The sequence below is a fragment of the Convolutriloba macropyga genome, chromosome 8 (genome assembly GCF_964194025.1).
Source record: "Convolutriloba macropyga chromosome 8, txConMacr16.3, whole genome shotgun sequence".
In the NCBI taxonomy this organism is placed as follows: Eukaryota; Metazoa; Xenacoelomorpha; order Acoela; family Convolutidae; genus Convolutriloba; species Convolutriloba macropyga.
In genome coordinates this window covers 16,234,163-16,252,093 of record NC_134475.1, presented here as the reverse complement: position 1 = coordinate 16,252,093, position 17,931 = coordinate 16,234,163, and the positions used below count along the sequence as shown (strand labels likewise).

At 33.2% G+C, this 17,931-nt stretch overlaps 1 protein-coding gene across 5 annotated transcripts in view; it reads left to right on the top strand.

The window, feature by feature from the left end:
* Positions 1-17,931, top strand: part of LOC142344511 (uncharacterized) — a 148,300-nt gene that overhangs the window by 39,352 nt on the left and 91,017 nt on the right. For all 5 annotated transcript variants that reach the window (XM_075396226.1, XM_075396227.1, XM_075396228.1 and 2 more), the window contains 2 exons: positions 12,731-12,858; positions 15,013-15,153. In XM_075396226.1, coding sequence (XP_075252341.1) covers positions 12,731-12,858; positions 15,013-15,153 — 269 coding nt within the window. The remainder of the gene's footprint in view (positions 1-12,730; positions 12,859-15,012; positions 15,154-17,931) is intronic.

Genomic DNA, 17,931 nt, shown 5'->3' with positions numbered 1-17,931 from the left:
ATGGGATTTTTCCTTAATGAGACTAGTTAACAAGTAAATAGAAAAAATAATGAGGCGAAAATCAAAAATCTATCAACATTTTTTAAACCAAATAATTTCAAACGTCTTAAAAATTATTAGCTTTTAACAGAATAACTCTCAATAAATTTACAAAAAAGTCATTAAGAAATTGATAGGACCTGCCTTTGGTTAGACTAAGCCATAGAAACGGACTAAAGATGCAGAAAGGCTCAAGAAATTACAAACAATCTGCGGAAAAACAAATTATTGAGGCCATTAAAATCATTAGATATTAACTAATTATTGTTTTTTTTTCAATTGTTATCGATACTAATGGAGCTAGAACGATTAAATAATTTCACTTGGGCCTCATTTGAAAATAATTGGGCTCTGTTTTCACGCGAATGTGGTAAAAGAAAAGAAAAAGAAACAGAAATATTGACCACTCACAAAACATTTATGAAAACGCATATTGCCACATAATCGAAACATCTGTTTCGACATAATATTAATAGAAAGTTTACTTATTGAATTACCAGGAGTTCAATGGGACCTCTCAATTATGAGAATAAGTTGCAAGTTGAGGAACAGAACATCAAAAAAAAACAAAAGGCTATACAAATAACAAAAACGAAAAAAATTAAAAATTTATAACCAATAATATCATAAACTTTAAGACTAATCGCTATAAACTGACTGCATAGTGTAGAATCATTCCTTTAATTCTCAAGTAGAAGGTTATGAGACCTCTCACCAATTGTCGACTACTTGAAGACAAATACAGCAAAAACATCAAATTCTAAGAAAATGAGACAATAGTGACAAAGCCATTTAAAAAAGAATGTTTCAGTACAAACGTTTAATTTTTTTAACAAAAATAGGATTTTTTTCTTTAACGATAAGACTTCAAAAAAATAACAAATATGAACAAAAATTTTAAAACGAAGATATCTTTGAGAAAACTCGTTGTATCAACGACATTAAATTCAATAGCTTTCAACGGAAGTAAGTAAGTACGCCACGTAATGCTTCGATGGGAAAGAAATGCTGTTTACCGATGACCAGTCATCAACAGGACATCAGAATACGTCTTCTGACTATGAAAAGAATTACAAATACGGACAGAAACCAAAAAATCATCAGAAAAGTGCGAGAAAGTATCAGAGCCATTTAATCCAAAATCTTTTCTATGAAAAGTTTATCCATGATTATTTTAGTTTTCTCTCTAAGCCAATAAAACTATCAAAATTAGTATAATGTGATAAATTTCCAAAAGGAAACAAAATTATGAAAAAAATATCGAAAAATTTAAAAAATATATAAAAACTCGTCACATCGAAGTCATAAAACCAATTACTGAAAATAAAGCAGCTAACCAAAGTAAATTTGTTTGAAGTAGAAAAGCCGGATTTCTGTGTTTACTAAGACTGACTTAGAGTTTGGAAAAAAAGTTTAATATCGGCTAAAGTTAAGAAAATTTTTTTTTTCGAAAAAACAATTTTAAAGTCGTAACAGCCATTAGCTGTCCGCTCAAAGCACTAGATAGGTTCAATTGATGCTCATTAGGAAAAATATTTGACTTTTATTCAACGTTTTAAAACTATTGAACTTTTATTCAAAGGATTTCAAAAATTCAGTAAAATCTCAAAAAGAAAATCAAAATTTCTTTAAAAATTACGAACACTCAGTGTCGAAGTCAGAAAATTATGAGCGATTCCTTGAAAGCTAATTTTTTGTTCATTGAGCATCATTAGACTGTAAATGAGGTTTGTCATTAACGGAACCTTGATATGAAAGGTGGCCATTCTCTTAGTGACTTGAAAAACAAAAAAAATGAAAAAGTGTTTCTGAACAAACAGCTCTCAACTAGAATTCGAATTTTTTGATAGTAAAATTCCCGATGAGACCGGAACTAGTCTCTATAATCGCCTTTCGTCTGTTAGGAACACCTAATTCATGCATTTTGTAGCGTGAAATGTAATTTTGAATAAAAATTTTTCTAGAAAAAATGTTAATTCGAAAAAAGTTAGGCTAAAAGTGAACAAAAGTGAAAAAAAAAATCCTGTATTCACATGAAACTTTAAACCTCGATAACTCGTCGAAAAAATGAATGTCAAAAAAATCGTTTAATTTCGAATTCTACGCTGGACGAGCTTTTTCAGTATACCACTCACATTTCTACGATGAATATATCGATCGGCCAAAATTGTTTGAACAAAGAAACCCATTTGAGTATATAGTTCCTCCCCCGACAAGTGAGATCGGAACAATTATTAAAAGTTACAGTTGATTAAAGGCATTGTGCTAGAATCGCTGCGATCATGTATAAAATTTTATCATGGTTGTGTGTTGTGGATCGTGTCATGGTGGTTACAAATGTGAAGAATTTTGTATTTAGAGACTATTCATTTTGACAAGAATCTTACAAGTCAAACAATCATTTGTCTCACAAGATAATCATTCATCTCACAAGACCTTACATGGCCAGCTACTTCCATAAAAGAATCGTTTATAATCTTATAAGATATTTATCATCCATTTGCCTTCATCAATTGATTTACAGAAGTACAGACTTTTTGTATCCGTTAAAGCAGTGCGACCAAAATTGTAAAAAAAAACAAAGTGGCTCGGTAAGGTGCGTTTGCACAAAAAATTCCGACCCCGCTCATCTGCATTTTCAATTAATTGTCTACCAAATGAGGAAGAGATTGAAAAAATAACATATCTGAGAGGGCCGATGAGACCTGTCATTAATATGAATTACGAACAAAAATTGTTGTCCGTTTTTTTATAAACATAAATAACCAAATCAAAATGGCGTCAGATAAAACCTATAATAAAGAAGATTAACCTGTACTTCATTAGAAAAAAATGTGATTTTGCCGCAAGGCGACTTGGTAACAAGTCGACAAGAAATGAGCAAAAGAGCAAAGTTTAATAAAACGTTGCTTTTTCAGAAACGAATTAATGTCAGACTGATTAGAAACAATATGCATCAACTGAAATCTTTGAGAGATTCAATTAATGAGAGTCAGTGAGACCTTTCATTAACCAGGATATGTCATACGACAACAAAAAGAACGACAACAGGCAAAACGAAAAAAATTAATAATTTGAACAAAAAGGTGTCTCAATTAAACATTAAGGTGTTAACTACAGACATTAACATTTTCTCATTGCGTTTTTTAATGGCCAGGAGACCGCTCGTTTTTGTGATACTGTGAAAAAAACATAAACCTACAAAATTGGCGAATGTACAAAAATTTGTTATGAAAACACGTGGCAACAAGAACAAAGACCAAATGAGGAAAAAGGAGTTATAAATAGCAATTAGTAGTTCACTAGACAATGTATGTGACTTGCCTATAGAGAAACTCAGCTGCAAACTAACAGAAATAAGGTTGTGTAAAAGCTGAAAAAACCCTTGCGTTTTTTTTAAAAACAATTTGTTTTAAAATTCATAATAAACATAAGCTTCCAACTAAAAAAACAGACCACTCGTCTTGCTATGTCTCAGAATACTAATTGCATTTTTTATTAGTGAGACTAAACTATAAGACTCTAAAAGAACATTAAATATAAGCGAAATTAAAAAAAAATTTCTAGACAACTTCACAAAACCACGGTGTTAAAGTCATTAACTTCATAAAAAATTAACCCTGGGAAATGTTAATCTTCACTTGCGTCTACTTTGAAAATTTTTGAGTCTTTTTGTAAGATGATTGACTAAAAATAACAACAAAAAGAACCACACAATTGAAAAGTATAAAAAATTTTTAAAATTCTTCTGAAACAAATTGTCTAATTGATAAAGACATCAGTCAAATCGTTTAACCACAGCAAAACTATTTTTGGGTTATTGAAAAAAACAACGACACCTCTTCAAAAAAACGCTACGTTACAAAAATGATACAAAATTGTTAAACACGAGAATAAGACGAAAATCAGAACAAAAATGGTTAAGTTGAAGATTACTAACTTTATTCAAAAAATTAATTTGAAATTCAATAAAACCAATAACTATATGCTGATATCAGTAATTCAATTCAAAATTACATCCATTGTTAGCCCTTGAGAATTTTATTACCCAATTTTTGGCATGCGAAAACAAAAATTAGCAATAAAAACACAGCGAAAATAAAAAAAAACCGTACCAAATTCTGCAAGAGAATGATGTCGCAGCCCCTAAAACCATAAGCTACGAAAACAATAAATATGTTCCAATACAACTTTTGCAACACATTTATAAGCATAGATTGTTAAATTTTGTCACAATTAACAAAGAAGCAAAGGAACAGCACAAATGGGCAATTAGGCACAAAAATCTCAAATTTTTGCATGAAAACTCGTAGAACCAAAACCAAGAAGACGATTTATAAAACTCCGAAACAAAGATTAGCTTTTTTTATATGAAACAAAAGTGAACTGTTTATACGAAGAATAGCCTAAAGTTCGCAGAAATAAGATGAATACTGACAAGCTCGAAAAATTACTGAAAATTTCTTTTAACAAATATGTTCAATGTCATAAGAGACATTAGATAACAACCAAATGCATGGTACAGGTTCACTTACACTTTTTGAAAAAGCCATTAGGATCTTTGAACGGTAGACTTAGTAATCAGACTGCAAAAGGAATAATAATTGAATTCAGAACGCAATAGTTCAGTTAAAGTTTACTAAAACTCTTCTTCAAAGCCATAAAATCATTATATTCTCTGAAAACAAACTATATCTGTATTTGTTCTCATTGTTACGTATATAGGAGCAGTCATTTATGGAGCCGCGAATGAAAAATTTTGTCAGTAAATGACATTAAAAAACGAAAGTCAATTATTTTTCAACAAAAGGCAGCACCAAAATAAATATAAAAAGTTTTTGATTGTAAGAGTCCATGATAATATCAAACCTTTCGCTGATTTTGCCAGGCCGCTGACAAATCGCCCAATTGTTTCAAATTTTTGCTAATTAGACTAATTGATGAGTGAAAAACTTCAAATATGAAAAAAAACAACGATGCTTTTTCTACAATTGTCGAGTTGATTTTGCAAAAACCGGCAAAATATTAATTCCAGAATAATTTTATAGGGCTCCGAGTTACAACTAGCTCTTTTTTTGAGTCTAAAGAGATTGTGTCAAGGTTTCTTGGTCTCCACTTTTGGCAAACTTAAACAAAGTTGATCAAAACAAAAAAAACCTATGTTTTGCGTTTTTTGATAAAAAAGTCTGAAATATAAAAATTTTATCAAAACTTTTATCCGAAGAAACCTCAATCAAACATTTCAGCAACCCTCTTATAGCTCTAATGGTAACATTAACACTCCATTGTTACTTAGTCAACTTATTCAAACTATATTAGCAAAATTGAGCCAAAATTTAGCAAAAATTACGGAAAATGTGACTAAAAACTGTCGAGTATTCAAAAAACTTTAAACCTCGATAAGTCCTGTAAAAATGATATTCGAAAAAATCTTTTTTAATCCATGTTCTAGGACTAACTTGCCTTTAATGATACCACTCACAACTCCCTGCGATGAGTAAATCGGTCGGCCAAAATTGTCCGAACAAAAAAAACGGGTTTGAGTATATAGTTCCTCCCTCCCTACTAAAGTTGGGGTCGGAACAAAAATTCATTTTTTTCACCTTTTCAAGATCACTATCCTATAATGGCTTGAAATTAAAACTGGACACCAAAATCAAGTACGCTTGTAAATTAATTGCCTCATGACCGTTTGTTTGCAATTGTTTAAAATAATATACGTCTGCAGCATTGTGACGTCGTTTCGATTCAATACTAAAAATGTGTGTCGAAATGTAATACTTGGTATTTTATTGATTTTTACGATTTAAAGAATTCGAATGTTATCGGTGCGCTATTTTTTTGCAACTTGAAGAGGAGCAATGATTATCAATTTTCTTAAATCACTGACTTCCTTTTTCTGAAGATGTAAAATCAAACGACGCACGTGCAATGAAGTGCTCAGGTCAATCTGCGAAGGCAATTTAGAGTAATTTTTGTTCATATTTACTTCTGAGAGAGCAAGAGAGAGAGAGAGGAGAGAGAGAGAGAGAGAGAGAGAGAGAGAGAGAGAGAGCGAGAAAGAGAGAGAGAGAGAGAGAGAGAGAGAGAGAGAGAGAGAGCGAGAGAACGTGTGAGAGAGAGAGAGAGAGCGAAAAAAGTGGGAAAAAATTTGCTAGGTGATATTAAAAGCTGGTTAAACTTGAGAATTATTAAAAGCCGCCCTCATCTTCTCAGCCGGCTATTATAGTGCTCCCATTTTTTTTTTAAAATTCAAAGAATTTGAATTGTATTGGGGCGCTGCCTTTTTTTTAAGACCTGTTCACATATTTTCATGATTTATGAAGTCAAATTTTAGTAGTGATTTTGGTCACGCCGAAACAGGAAGTAGAGCGAAAAAGCGAGTGGTTTTGCGGCGTGAAATTTTTTCGCTCTAAATTTAAAGTAGAGTGAGAAAACGGTGTTTGAACAAAAATTCGCTTTCTCGCTAGTGGTTTTTTGTTCACATGCGGCAATTTCACTTTGATTTTTACTGTTTTTTCGATTTTTTGGATTGGATTTTTTAAATGATTTTCCCAATCCATTCATAGTCCATTCTATGTCTAGTTTTCTGTTTAGTCAATGAAAATTCTTTGAATTGTACGTCAGGACTTGTCCTGCTATGTTTTTTTTACTTCGTCGATCAAAAAAATGTTTCGCTTTACCTCATTTTGCCGCTTTTTCAACATTTTGCGTGAAATCTTTTTGACTTCTCTAGGCTATTTTCTGTCTTCTCTCATTCTGCTAAAAGTGAATTTGAACATCAGTTGCTCAGCAAAGCAATGCAAAGTGAACAGAGTCAGAATAAAAGCTGAAGTCAGAAATAGAAACGGGATAAACCCATAAAGCCCAATTTTAGATAACCGCTATTTGAACGTCGTATAAGTCTTAGTTACCATCTCTAATGGTTTTTGGTATTGATAGTGGCCCCTGTAGCCTCTCTCTAAGAAACAGAAGTATGTTCAACTACGAAATGCCATCAAAATAAATCGGACTTAAAAAATGTTTATGTACAAAAACTTTTTTTTCAATATCTTCTATTCTTTCAATCCCAATAATGCTTATTGGAATCAACGGGGGCTATTTTCCGGCAATCTGCCGGGTATGTTTTATAAAAAAAAACAATTCACTCTATCTTTAATTGCCAGCGGCTTCAGGCATAATTATTATGGAACAAATGTGTTTTTGTGGACCAAATGAACAACTTGAAATCTTTTTTAGTTTACGGCATGCCATTTTGAGATTTTTGTGATTCAGCTTTTTGTTTAGCAGTATTTGTATAACTGTACTTTTCGTATATTTTGTAATGTATAAGAGACTTTGCCAGCTTCAGGTATTTTTAGTATTTGTTTTGATTTAATTTGTTATTCCACTTCTATGTCGTTTTTTCAGGGGTTATATATTAAGTCATAATTTGTGCCATAACTGTGTCACTTTTAGACTTTTAGGGCGTTTTCTTCCCATTTTTTTTTACCAGAGCAATATTGTTTGTTTTAGTTTTAGGCCGGCTTTCACTGATATGAAGAAAATACTTTTTAAAGATATCATACAGATTTTGCTTTTAGTTTACTTTCTGTGTTCTGAAGTTCTATACAGCGTGTTTTCTGTTGTGTACAATGTCACAATAAAACGTTTAAATTATCGACAGCTCGATTATTGATGAGTCGCACTTCGTAAAAATGTAAAAGCTTTGAAAATGTTGTTAAGATTTTTTTGAGTCACTGGTTATCGTTTCCCTTTTTTTCATTCGTTTTTCTACATACATCGGTCTTTTAGCTTTTGGCAAATGTTTTAGCCTCTCATAGGAAGACATAAATTGTATTACCCAATGGACATTAGATCTGGAAGGATAATTTTGCTTAGATTATTCCAAAAAAAAACTTATGAGATTGTGTTTTCCTCATTTTGTTTATGTTTTCACCGTCTCCGTGTTCAATTTGGTTCTAGCATTTTTTTGTCATTTTTAGTTAACAATTTGCTGCTCTCTAAATTAGATTTAACTTGAAGTTAATTGTACGGTTTTCCGGCTATGCTTTCTAAGGCTGTGTTTTTGAGTTTAGGTTGTCATTGAAAATTTAAAATGTTGGCTTAGTTGGACTGGAAAATCGGAAACAGTTAAACGAACTTTGTTTTAGGGCACAAGAGTTTCTATTTTGCAGGTAAATTGTTTGGATTTCCGCTGCGATGTTACCTCCATTTTATTTTTTTAGAACCTCAATAAAACTCACACAGTTTTGATATTTGCATATTGTGTTCTGATGATGAATAATCGCAGCTGAAGCCCACAAGTTGCAACTAAGGGGCATCGTTTGAAAATGTAGATACAAATGGTTTTCAAGAAGCGTTACTTAACTCATGAAGCGTTACTTGTTTTAGTAAATCAGAATTCTCTTTCGCTCATTCACGAGGCTTATCGTTTTCAGTTCTTGTTTAAAGATTTCAACGGCATTGTCTCAACTTGATTTCATCAATTTATAAAGATTTTTTTGGTTTGGCCGGTCTTACTTTTAGTTTTTTGTTCTTCGTCCAGTCTCATTTAGAATCGTTCGTCCATGTATTGTTCAAGGGTTTCTTTGACGAAATTTTAAAAAATATATCCAATGGTTTTAGCATATGAGATGAGATGGATTTAGTGATTTCGAAACTGACTTACTTTCATGAAAAAATATTTTTCTTTAGAATTTTGACGTTTTGATCATTGTCAAAGTTTTTTTTGTTCGGTCATCGCGCGAAACTATTGCCAAGTTACAGTGTCTGGCTAATTTGATTTTTAAAATCTATTTACATCTATTTTAAATGATATCTTACGATGTTAACGTCTTTCACAGTTTATGTTTTCCTGTTATATATTGTTTTGGATTTCGCATCTCTTGTATTTAGTAGTGTTCTTTTGTCACTATATGTCATTCAATTCTGTTTTGTATCTAATGCGGTTTCATCTGGCATCACTATACTAGATTGTATTAAATGTTACCGATTTTCAGGATAGTTGATTTTTTCTAATGTCTTGTTTGGTTTTCGTTACATAGTACCGGCAGCAACACGGATCTTGTCTTCTCTACTGTTTATAGTCATTTGGTTATCATTAATGACAGGGATCGTTGGCTCCTTATTAAAATATAATCTAAGTAACATAATTTTTATTTACTTGTTTTTGAAAATTTAGGTCATTAATTACTAAATGCTCTCAAACGAAGTTTGTAGCAATTTTATTAGTTCTGTCGGTCCTTTTAATGCGATTTTTTGCTTGAACGGTTTTTCGTCTGACGTTTTTGACTTTCGTCCTCAAAAATGGGATAAACAGGTAGCGCCCAGCGGGCATTAAGTGCTCTTAGAGCCTTTCATCTCAGTTTCAGCTCATACTGTTTTGGGAGACTTAAATTTATGTTGTGAAGGGCTGTTCTTAGAAGTTGAAGAAACCCATGCTATTGACCCCCCCCACACTATTGCGCCACACCGCGCTATTGCCTCTCCCCATTAGTCCCCCGTGCACCCCCTTCCCCCAGTGGCTACTTTCGAACAACCGATCGCTAAAACCACGCAATTTTATACCAATTTTCACAATTGTTTTCAAGTTTTCTGAAAATTTTTTGTTGTTTTTTGAGCTCTCTAAGCCCTAGTGCCAAAAAATCTCCTCTATAGTTTTGTAATAGCTAACTGCATAATTTTTAGTGCTAGTGGAATGGTTTCAACATTTAACGTCACGACCTTTAGCATTTTTTTTTTTACAAAACGTCCAACTTTTTCAATATTTTTGACATTTATATTTCATTATTCACGTTTTTCCTGACGCAAGTGCAATAAGATGTGCTTAAGGGGTTTGATAATAAGTTACTAAAATTTTTTTATTTGCGATGGAAAAGCTTTCAATTTTTTAATATGACAATTTTTATAATTTTTGTTTTATATAACTTGCATTTTTTAAGTTTTTTGAAAATTTTTGTCGGTTTTTAGCCTGAAGAGCCGAAGAAACTCCTCTAGGGTCTGACAATAGGCCAAAGTATAGTTTCTAAAGGTAATGGAATGTGTTTCAAGATTTCAGCACCAAAATTATTAGCATCTTTTTTTGACAAATCTTGTCATTTTTTTCCATTTTTTTTGACATTCATAGTTATTTTTCCGGTTTTCCAGCCTGACAGAGAATCTCCATTAGGGTTCGATAATAAATTACGGGAAAATGTTTTTTGGCCATGGAATAAATTTCAAATTTTATCATCGCAAATTTTTGAATTTTTTTACGCAACCTGTAATTTTTTTCAAGTTTTTTAAATTTTTCATTTTTTAGGTTTCTCCTTCCTCAAGAGCCACATAACCTCCTCTAGGTTTTGAGTTTAGGTTAATGCAAAGCTTCTAGAAGTCATGGAATCTTTTTCAAGATTTTAATATCAGCTTCATTAAAATTTTTTGCAGGTTTTTCAAGTTTTTTGAATCTTTTTGAATTTTTTTTACAGTTTTTTCCGGCACCAGGGTCCTAGGGACCTCCTCCAAGGTTTCATGATAAACTGTTGCATAGTTTCTGGATTTAATGGAATATTTATCAATGTTTTAATGACTCCAGCTTTAGCAATTTTTAGATAAATTTCGAAAATTTTTGTCATGTTCCAAGTTTCTGTATATTTATGAGCCATCGAGACTATTTAAAGCTTGAAATAGGGATACTGGATAGTCTTCTGAGACGCAAGGGCCAGAAGACATCCTTAGGGGTTTGATATTAAGTTACTGAAAAAATTTTATTTGCCATGGAATAGCTTTCAATTTTTTAATATGACATTATTTAGCATTTTTTTTTCAAAAAACCTGCATTTTTATCAAGTTTTTAATTTTTTTCGATTTTTCGGTTTCTTCAGCCTCAAGAGCCAAGGAAGTTCCTCTGGGTTTGGACAATAGGTTACTGTATACTTTCTAAATGTATCGGAATGTTTTTCAAGATTTCAAACCACAAATTTTAGCCTCTTTTAATTTCTTACAAAACTTGCTATTTTTTCCTATTTTTTCTGACATTTAGAGTTATTATTGCGGTTTTTCAGCCTAACATAGGATTTGATTATAAATTACTTGAAAACGTTTTTTGGCTAAGTATTAGTTTTCAAATTTTATTATCAAAAATTTTAGGAATTTTTTTACGCAACTTGTAATTTTTTTCCAGTTTTTTTTTAATTTGTAAGTTTTTAGGTTTCTACAGCCTCAAGAGCCACAAAACCTCCTCTAGGGTTTTAATCTAGCTTACTGTATAGCTTCTAGGTGTAATGGAAAGTTTTTCAAAATTTTAATATCCGCAATTATTAGAAAAATATTTGCAATTTTTTCAACTTATTTGAATTTTTCTGAGTCCTTTTAACATTTTTTCCGGCACCAGGGTCCCAGGGACCTCATTCAAGGTTTAATGATAAAATGTTGCATAGTTTCTAGAGTTAATGGAAAGGTTATCAATATTTTAATGACTTTTCAATATTTCAATATTTTATCAATTTTTTATTAAGTATAATTTTTTTAAAAATTTTTTGTAAAATTTTTATCATTTTCCAAGCATATGGCTCTTTATGATTCAGTGCAATTATTTAAAGCTTGAAATAGGGATACTGGATAATCTTTTGAGACAATGAAACGGTTTTGAAGATTTTAATGTCTTGAATTTTAGCAAGATTTTGCTTATATTTGCTATTGTTTTCAAAATTTTTGAATATTCTTGTCTTTTCTCTGAGTTTAACGATCATTACTGCCCAACGAAGCTTTTCAATTCTTTAAGATGGGTTTCTTGATATAACTCAAAAGACAAAAAATAGTTCCGATCATTTTCTATTCTAAACCGTGGCTAGCTACTAACGAAGCCAAACGCTCGCCGGTTGTTTGAGAGCAATTCGCCCGACGTTAGTCGGTTATGTTTGTCATTTTGCCTCAGTCTTCTAGTCGTTGTTAATTATGTTCTATCTCTGTTTTATAATAGTTACCCTGGTAATACCGAAAGAAAAAATTTGATTCTTTTTCGAGAATATAGGTTGTACCTGTTTGTTTCGAAAAAATAACTTTGTTACGTGGTCCTGTTGTCTTTTTTTAAATTTGATCAATACTATATAATGATAAACAGTATTATAGCTGATGATGATTTGAATGTTGATCTGCTTGTTTCAGATGACTGGATTCCTTTTATTTTCGAAAGACATTATTAAAATTCCACTGATTAGATTTGTGTTTTCATTTTACTTTGTCTCTCATTGGTTGCTAAGAAATTGGTGTATGCTTTCTAAAATCCAGTAGTGCAAATTTTCCCTTTGGGGTGTCGGTCGAAGACTTAATGACTTTAATAATACTTGTTTTCCAGCAATCACCAGTTTTCCAGAAATTCTCCAGAAAGTATCAAAAATTACTATATATTACTAATTTTCTATTGCTAGTTTTCCAGAAAACAATATGTGCAATTTTTATACAGTTTTTCATTAATAAGTCTCCATTTTTTTGAATTTTAGTTCAGGATTTGTCCTGTTAAGTTTTCTTAATTCGTCATCAAAGTTTTGTCAAACTGTTTTTCCTTTTTCCTAACGAAACCAAGAGCATAATACCGAGAGCCGTCACTTACTTGCTATTCAATTGAAATGTGTCCTTTTAGTTTTGTCATTTGATCTGAACTCGACTTGTGATAAAACCTATATTGTTTTCATCGCAGATTTTTTTTCAGTTCCAAAAGCTGATACAATAGTGTACTACACACAATCTCTGATGAGAGAAGAGAACGAGGAGATTGTTAGAAGTGCGCTAGCAGAGTTCAATGACAAATACAACAGAAACAAAGACTTCAAAATTGAGGTTAGCAAATTACATGTTCTTAGGAAATTAAAATCTAAGAAACGCTACAAATTATATCAGATTAACCAGTACTGGTTATGTAATCTGCAAGTTTGATATATTGTTCTCTTTTTATGATAATTTTGCTTATTAGAAATCACAGTTTTACCAAATACGGTGACACTCAATCTTGCTATTGCTTAAAGAGAAGCATTTAAGCACATATATCATGCAAGCATCATGTGCGCTTGATTCTCTCTAGTCGAACGACGACGGTTTTCCGATAAGATCTTGCCGCAGTCTACACTTATTCAAACCAGAGTCTTGTATGCTAGAATTCTGAATGCCCTAGAAGGAACCACTTAAATTTTGCAACATTTTCAGGAACTGCAACATTTTTACCTAATTTTTCCAAGTCTTTCAAGAAAAAGAGATTCGTTCGTTGGATTATTTAAGATAACAACACATTTCTGTAATTGCAAATTGAGAATACTTACTGTAGCAAAACAATCAAAGTTTTGTAGCAAAAATTTCATACTCAGTACTGACCCGCCTTTTTTAAGAGGGTAGGCCTAATTAACCACATTGGGGCGTTTTACGCGTCATCTAAATTTTATTTAATTCGGCCCTTTTTAGAGCTAGGACATAAACCTCCTGCACCTGGCTATTGGGATCCCTTCTCGTCTAGCCCACCCCCCCCCCCAACGCTTGAACCCTCCCCCTCCACTCTGCTCGCCCAATCCCCCACCTAATGCAAGCATCTTTAAATTTTAGTTGGTTATGTTCTAAGTTTTGGCTGTTTAAAGAAAATTCTATCGCTTGTTTCCTGGTGAAAAGATAAAACTACAGTTTTGGAAATTTGCTCTGGAAAAGCCGTATTCAAGACATCGACAAAAAGACGCGTTTCATTTTTTTCTCTTCCTCCTTTGTAAAGAAATTGCTCTCGAAGTGAAACAAATGTTGTAACCGTGTGTGTCTTTTTACGCCTCGAAGTGGAGTATTGTGACTCTACAGTTTGTTGTTAAGCTGAAGTTTTTCGCCTGACCGTTTTCTGACCTTTCGAGTGACTTTTACGCCCTTGATTTTCTGCCTTTTGCGTGATCTAAAGTTCTCTCTCATTCACAATTTTAAGCAGCCAAACTCAATTGGCGGCAAATTAAAACTAAAAGTCAAATGATAAGTGCGCCAAAACTGGTGCCTTTTTTTTCACTCTAATTCTTAATTATGGTAGATTTAACCTCTAATGAGGGTATTCGAACTTCCCTAGTGAATTTTTTAGTCCCAATCGGGCTACCGCCCCCCCATTGAAGCAGTTTGTTTCTTAGCTGAAATCATGACTTGAAATTTGACTTGTTTTCGAACTTTGACTTTTGTTTTAGAACGTTGTTTTCTGTTTTAGAACAATGGATTTATTAAGAGAGTAGCTTAGTTAGTAATGTAAAGTAATTAAGAACTGGTGGTAATAATCACGGTTAAGAAATCATTTCGAGAATTTTTGATCCCGAATAAGTCCTTCCAACCTATCTAAACTACCCCTCCCCCCAATTACCCCCCCCCCTGACACCTACCCCCCTCCCCCCCCCCCACCCGCACACACCTAACCCCCACACCCTCAAGAAAGAACCCCCACCAGCTGGCCCCCTTCCCCCAACTACCCCCCCCCCCCCACACACACAACTACCTACCCACAATTTTTTTTTTTCACACGGTATATTGCTCTCTTAATTTTTTTTTCATATTTCTAAAATAAGTGTAAGTTTAGATAAGTGTTTTTATTGCAAGACTTTTGGAGTCGTTTCCGGTATTCTACCGGCTTTGTTTTTTATGCAAAATTTTCGCCTGACTGTTTTTGCTTTCCCGAGCAACTTTTACGCCCTTGGCTTTCTGCGTTTTTGCTTGATCTAAAGTTCTCTCTGATTCACAATTTCAAGCAGTTGAACTCAATTTGCGGCAATTTAATACTAAAAGTCAAATGATAAGTACGCCGAAACTGGTGCCATTCTCCACTTTAATTCCTACTAGTGGTATGCATTAACCACTAATGAGGTTATTTGAATTCCCCCTAGTGAATTTTTTAGTCCCAATCAGGCTATCCCCCATCCCCGACTGAAGCATGCAAACAATTCTTGCGGGGCCATTCCAGATCCATCCAACTATGTTTATATGTATTTGCAGGTGAAGAGTTACGCTTCCAAGTTCCCCACAATGATTTTTGAGCCAAATGATGAGCTGGACGAAAGAGAAGGGCTCTGTTTCATGAAATGGAGGCCACAGCAAGGGTTCAACGGGGGATTTATTGCTGTCATTACCCGAGGGGTAAGATACATCCAGTGTTGGGGCAAATTAACTGCGTTCTCTTTACACGGTTCAAGGTTTTATCGAAAAAATGTAAGAATTGCGGTGAACAGCGTTGAAAAAATATATTCTTTACCGCAAAGCACCTGAATCTTTCAGCGATGAATGCGGTGAATTTTTGTAAGATTAGCGGTTTTTAGTGGCGAATTTTTGTAAGATTTGCGGATTTTTACATTCACCGCATTCAACGGAATTCTTTCAGAAAAGAAACTGCCCTAAACGAGTTCGAACCTCTGATGTGCCCCATGTCAACCACTTCTTCTTCCACGGTGCAACCTGTCACTTTTTTCTGAGATTTGCGGTTTTTAGCGGTGATTTTTTTTAAGATAAGCAAATTTTTGTTCTGAATTTTCTTTCTCACCTCTTAATTAGTGACAAAATGTGTTTAACCGCCACCAACAGGAAGCGAGGGGAAATAAAAATTGCACCGCTAAAATCTTACAAAAGTTTAACGCAAAAACAACGCAATTCTTACATTTATAGCAATTTTTAGCGTCGATACCTCGACCCGGGTACCTGCATGCAAATGAGGTGAACAAAACAATACATTTGTGCACTATAATCAATTGTGGAGAGGGACTAATTTTCCCGTTAAAATGCCGTTAAAATTAACTTCATTCTGTAAAACTAAACTTCACTGTCTGGAACTATATAGCTCAAACAGCAATCGCTAAAAATTTGGTGTTTTGTTTTTCATGTTGCGGGTAATTGACGGAACCAATTTTCTAGGAGAAATCAGAAAACCTTCGTGCTTAACAATAAGAATCGTTCGTACGTTTACTTGTGCTTTAAAAGTTGCTCCTATTCACGTGGTTGAACGAAGCCACATATGGCTGCTACAAATGTGATTGAAAACAACAATACTTGCGCTGAAAATTTGCCAAACTCAAGCTTCAAAAAAACTGTCGAGAAAGAAGTCGACGTTCAAAAAAATTTTGGTAGAAAAATATTCTACCTTTGTAGGGTTCTCTAATGATGATATACACTATGGTATCAAAAAGCTACACACACACTTAAAGAACGTTTTAAAAGATCCACAAAAATCCAATAATCCGACATTTTGCGTTTAAATCAGTTGTCTAGCAACGGGTCATAACGTTTTTAGCTATTCTAATGTCTAGTATATGTTTTGCGAATTTTTCAGTCAAGTTTCTTACATCCTTTTTCTTTCAAATTTTAGCAGAGAAGTCTTTGTTTCCGTAATTTTTAATTCGCAATTGCCTTTAAAAATTCAGTCAGATACATCACACAATTTGCTGATCGTCACAGTACTTTCCAGCCCATACTTTGAAGAAATGGATGAGCATCTTCGATTTATGAACAGCAGCATCATCTTGTTAAATGTGGTTCTCAAATGCAATTTTTCTTTGTTTTCATCAAATTTTCCATGTATATTAGAACCCTTAGCTTGTTTGATCATCTAACAACCAGTCTTCGCCTATCTGATATTGTAAGTGATTGCTCGTCCACACTTGATTTTTTTTTGGTTTTTGTCTGAATGCCGTTCCATTTCTTAGAAGAACTTGCATAGTTCCTTCACGGGAGACGCCTTTCTTCTCTTACTTTTTTTGGTATAGTTTGTGTTTATACTGTGTACAGGAACTTGATGTTAAGATGAGTTACTTTTGAGTTACTTAAAAATCAGATACTTCTAATTGGACACAACGTTGCAGCAAAAGAATATGAGAATGAAAACTCGTTTAAACTCCAAAAATTCACGCCTTTATCATTCCTTAGCGCAAATCAAACGTTTTGTGCAAAATTAACGCATAAAAATTACAAATAAAGCTGTGCGCGGCTTTTTGGTACCATAGTGTAACTTCCAAGCTTCTACGTTTTGAACTTCTTTAATTGGCTAAGTAAGGAAACAGCTATATAACCAATTAGTATCAACTCTCACAAAGTGCAGTTGAGACATTAAATTTAAACCGAGGGTTGCAAAAATCGGAGTAGCTTGTTTTAGGTAACCTTGTGATGTAGTCGATCTGCTTCATAGGTTTGTTGTGTACTTTGCTACTTTTATCGAATCATCCCCTATAGTACACAAGTTAAGATTTTTTACTAAGAATCGATGGAGGGGAGAAGGTTTGAATAGATCTTTTTTAACATCGCCCCCTACTAAGTACATCACAATCATCTGAGTAAGATCCGAGTCCGTATATAAGAATATACGTGCCGAAATCTGAATTTTAATTCATTTAAGGAAAAAAAGTAATAAGCTTAGACTTTAGTTTTAGCTATTTTGAGCCTTGATGATTCTGATTACAAACTTGTGAACTGTGGGTTTTTACTTTATATTTCTGCGCCTAATGTCCAAATGAGGCAAATAAATATTCCAGACGAGCAATTTTCTGTAAAAAAATGGTGGCATAATATCTCGGAGTTCCTTACTTCGAACACACGATCAGAAAAGGAGTTTTTAACCAAGGAAAAATTTTGAATTTCATTATTGCAGCAAAAGTTTGCACTCCTGTACGGGAAACAACATTTAAATTTGTACTATTGTCAAATAATTATGCGTGTTTCTTTGCGTATTTTTGTCTATCTTGTCGATTTTTGGAGTATCCAGCCCTCCAAAAGAGAAATATGGTCCTTTAAATACCATAACTCTACGCAAAGAGCACACACATAGCTTGATCTGATCCTATAATTGTTCGCACGAAGGATTAATTTTACTAAAACTTAAGAAACTGTTGAAAGAGTGAATTATTTTGCGCTTCTCTGCGGACTCCAGTTGCA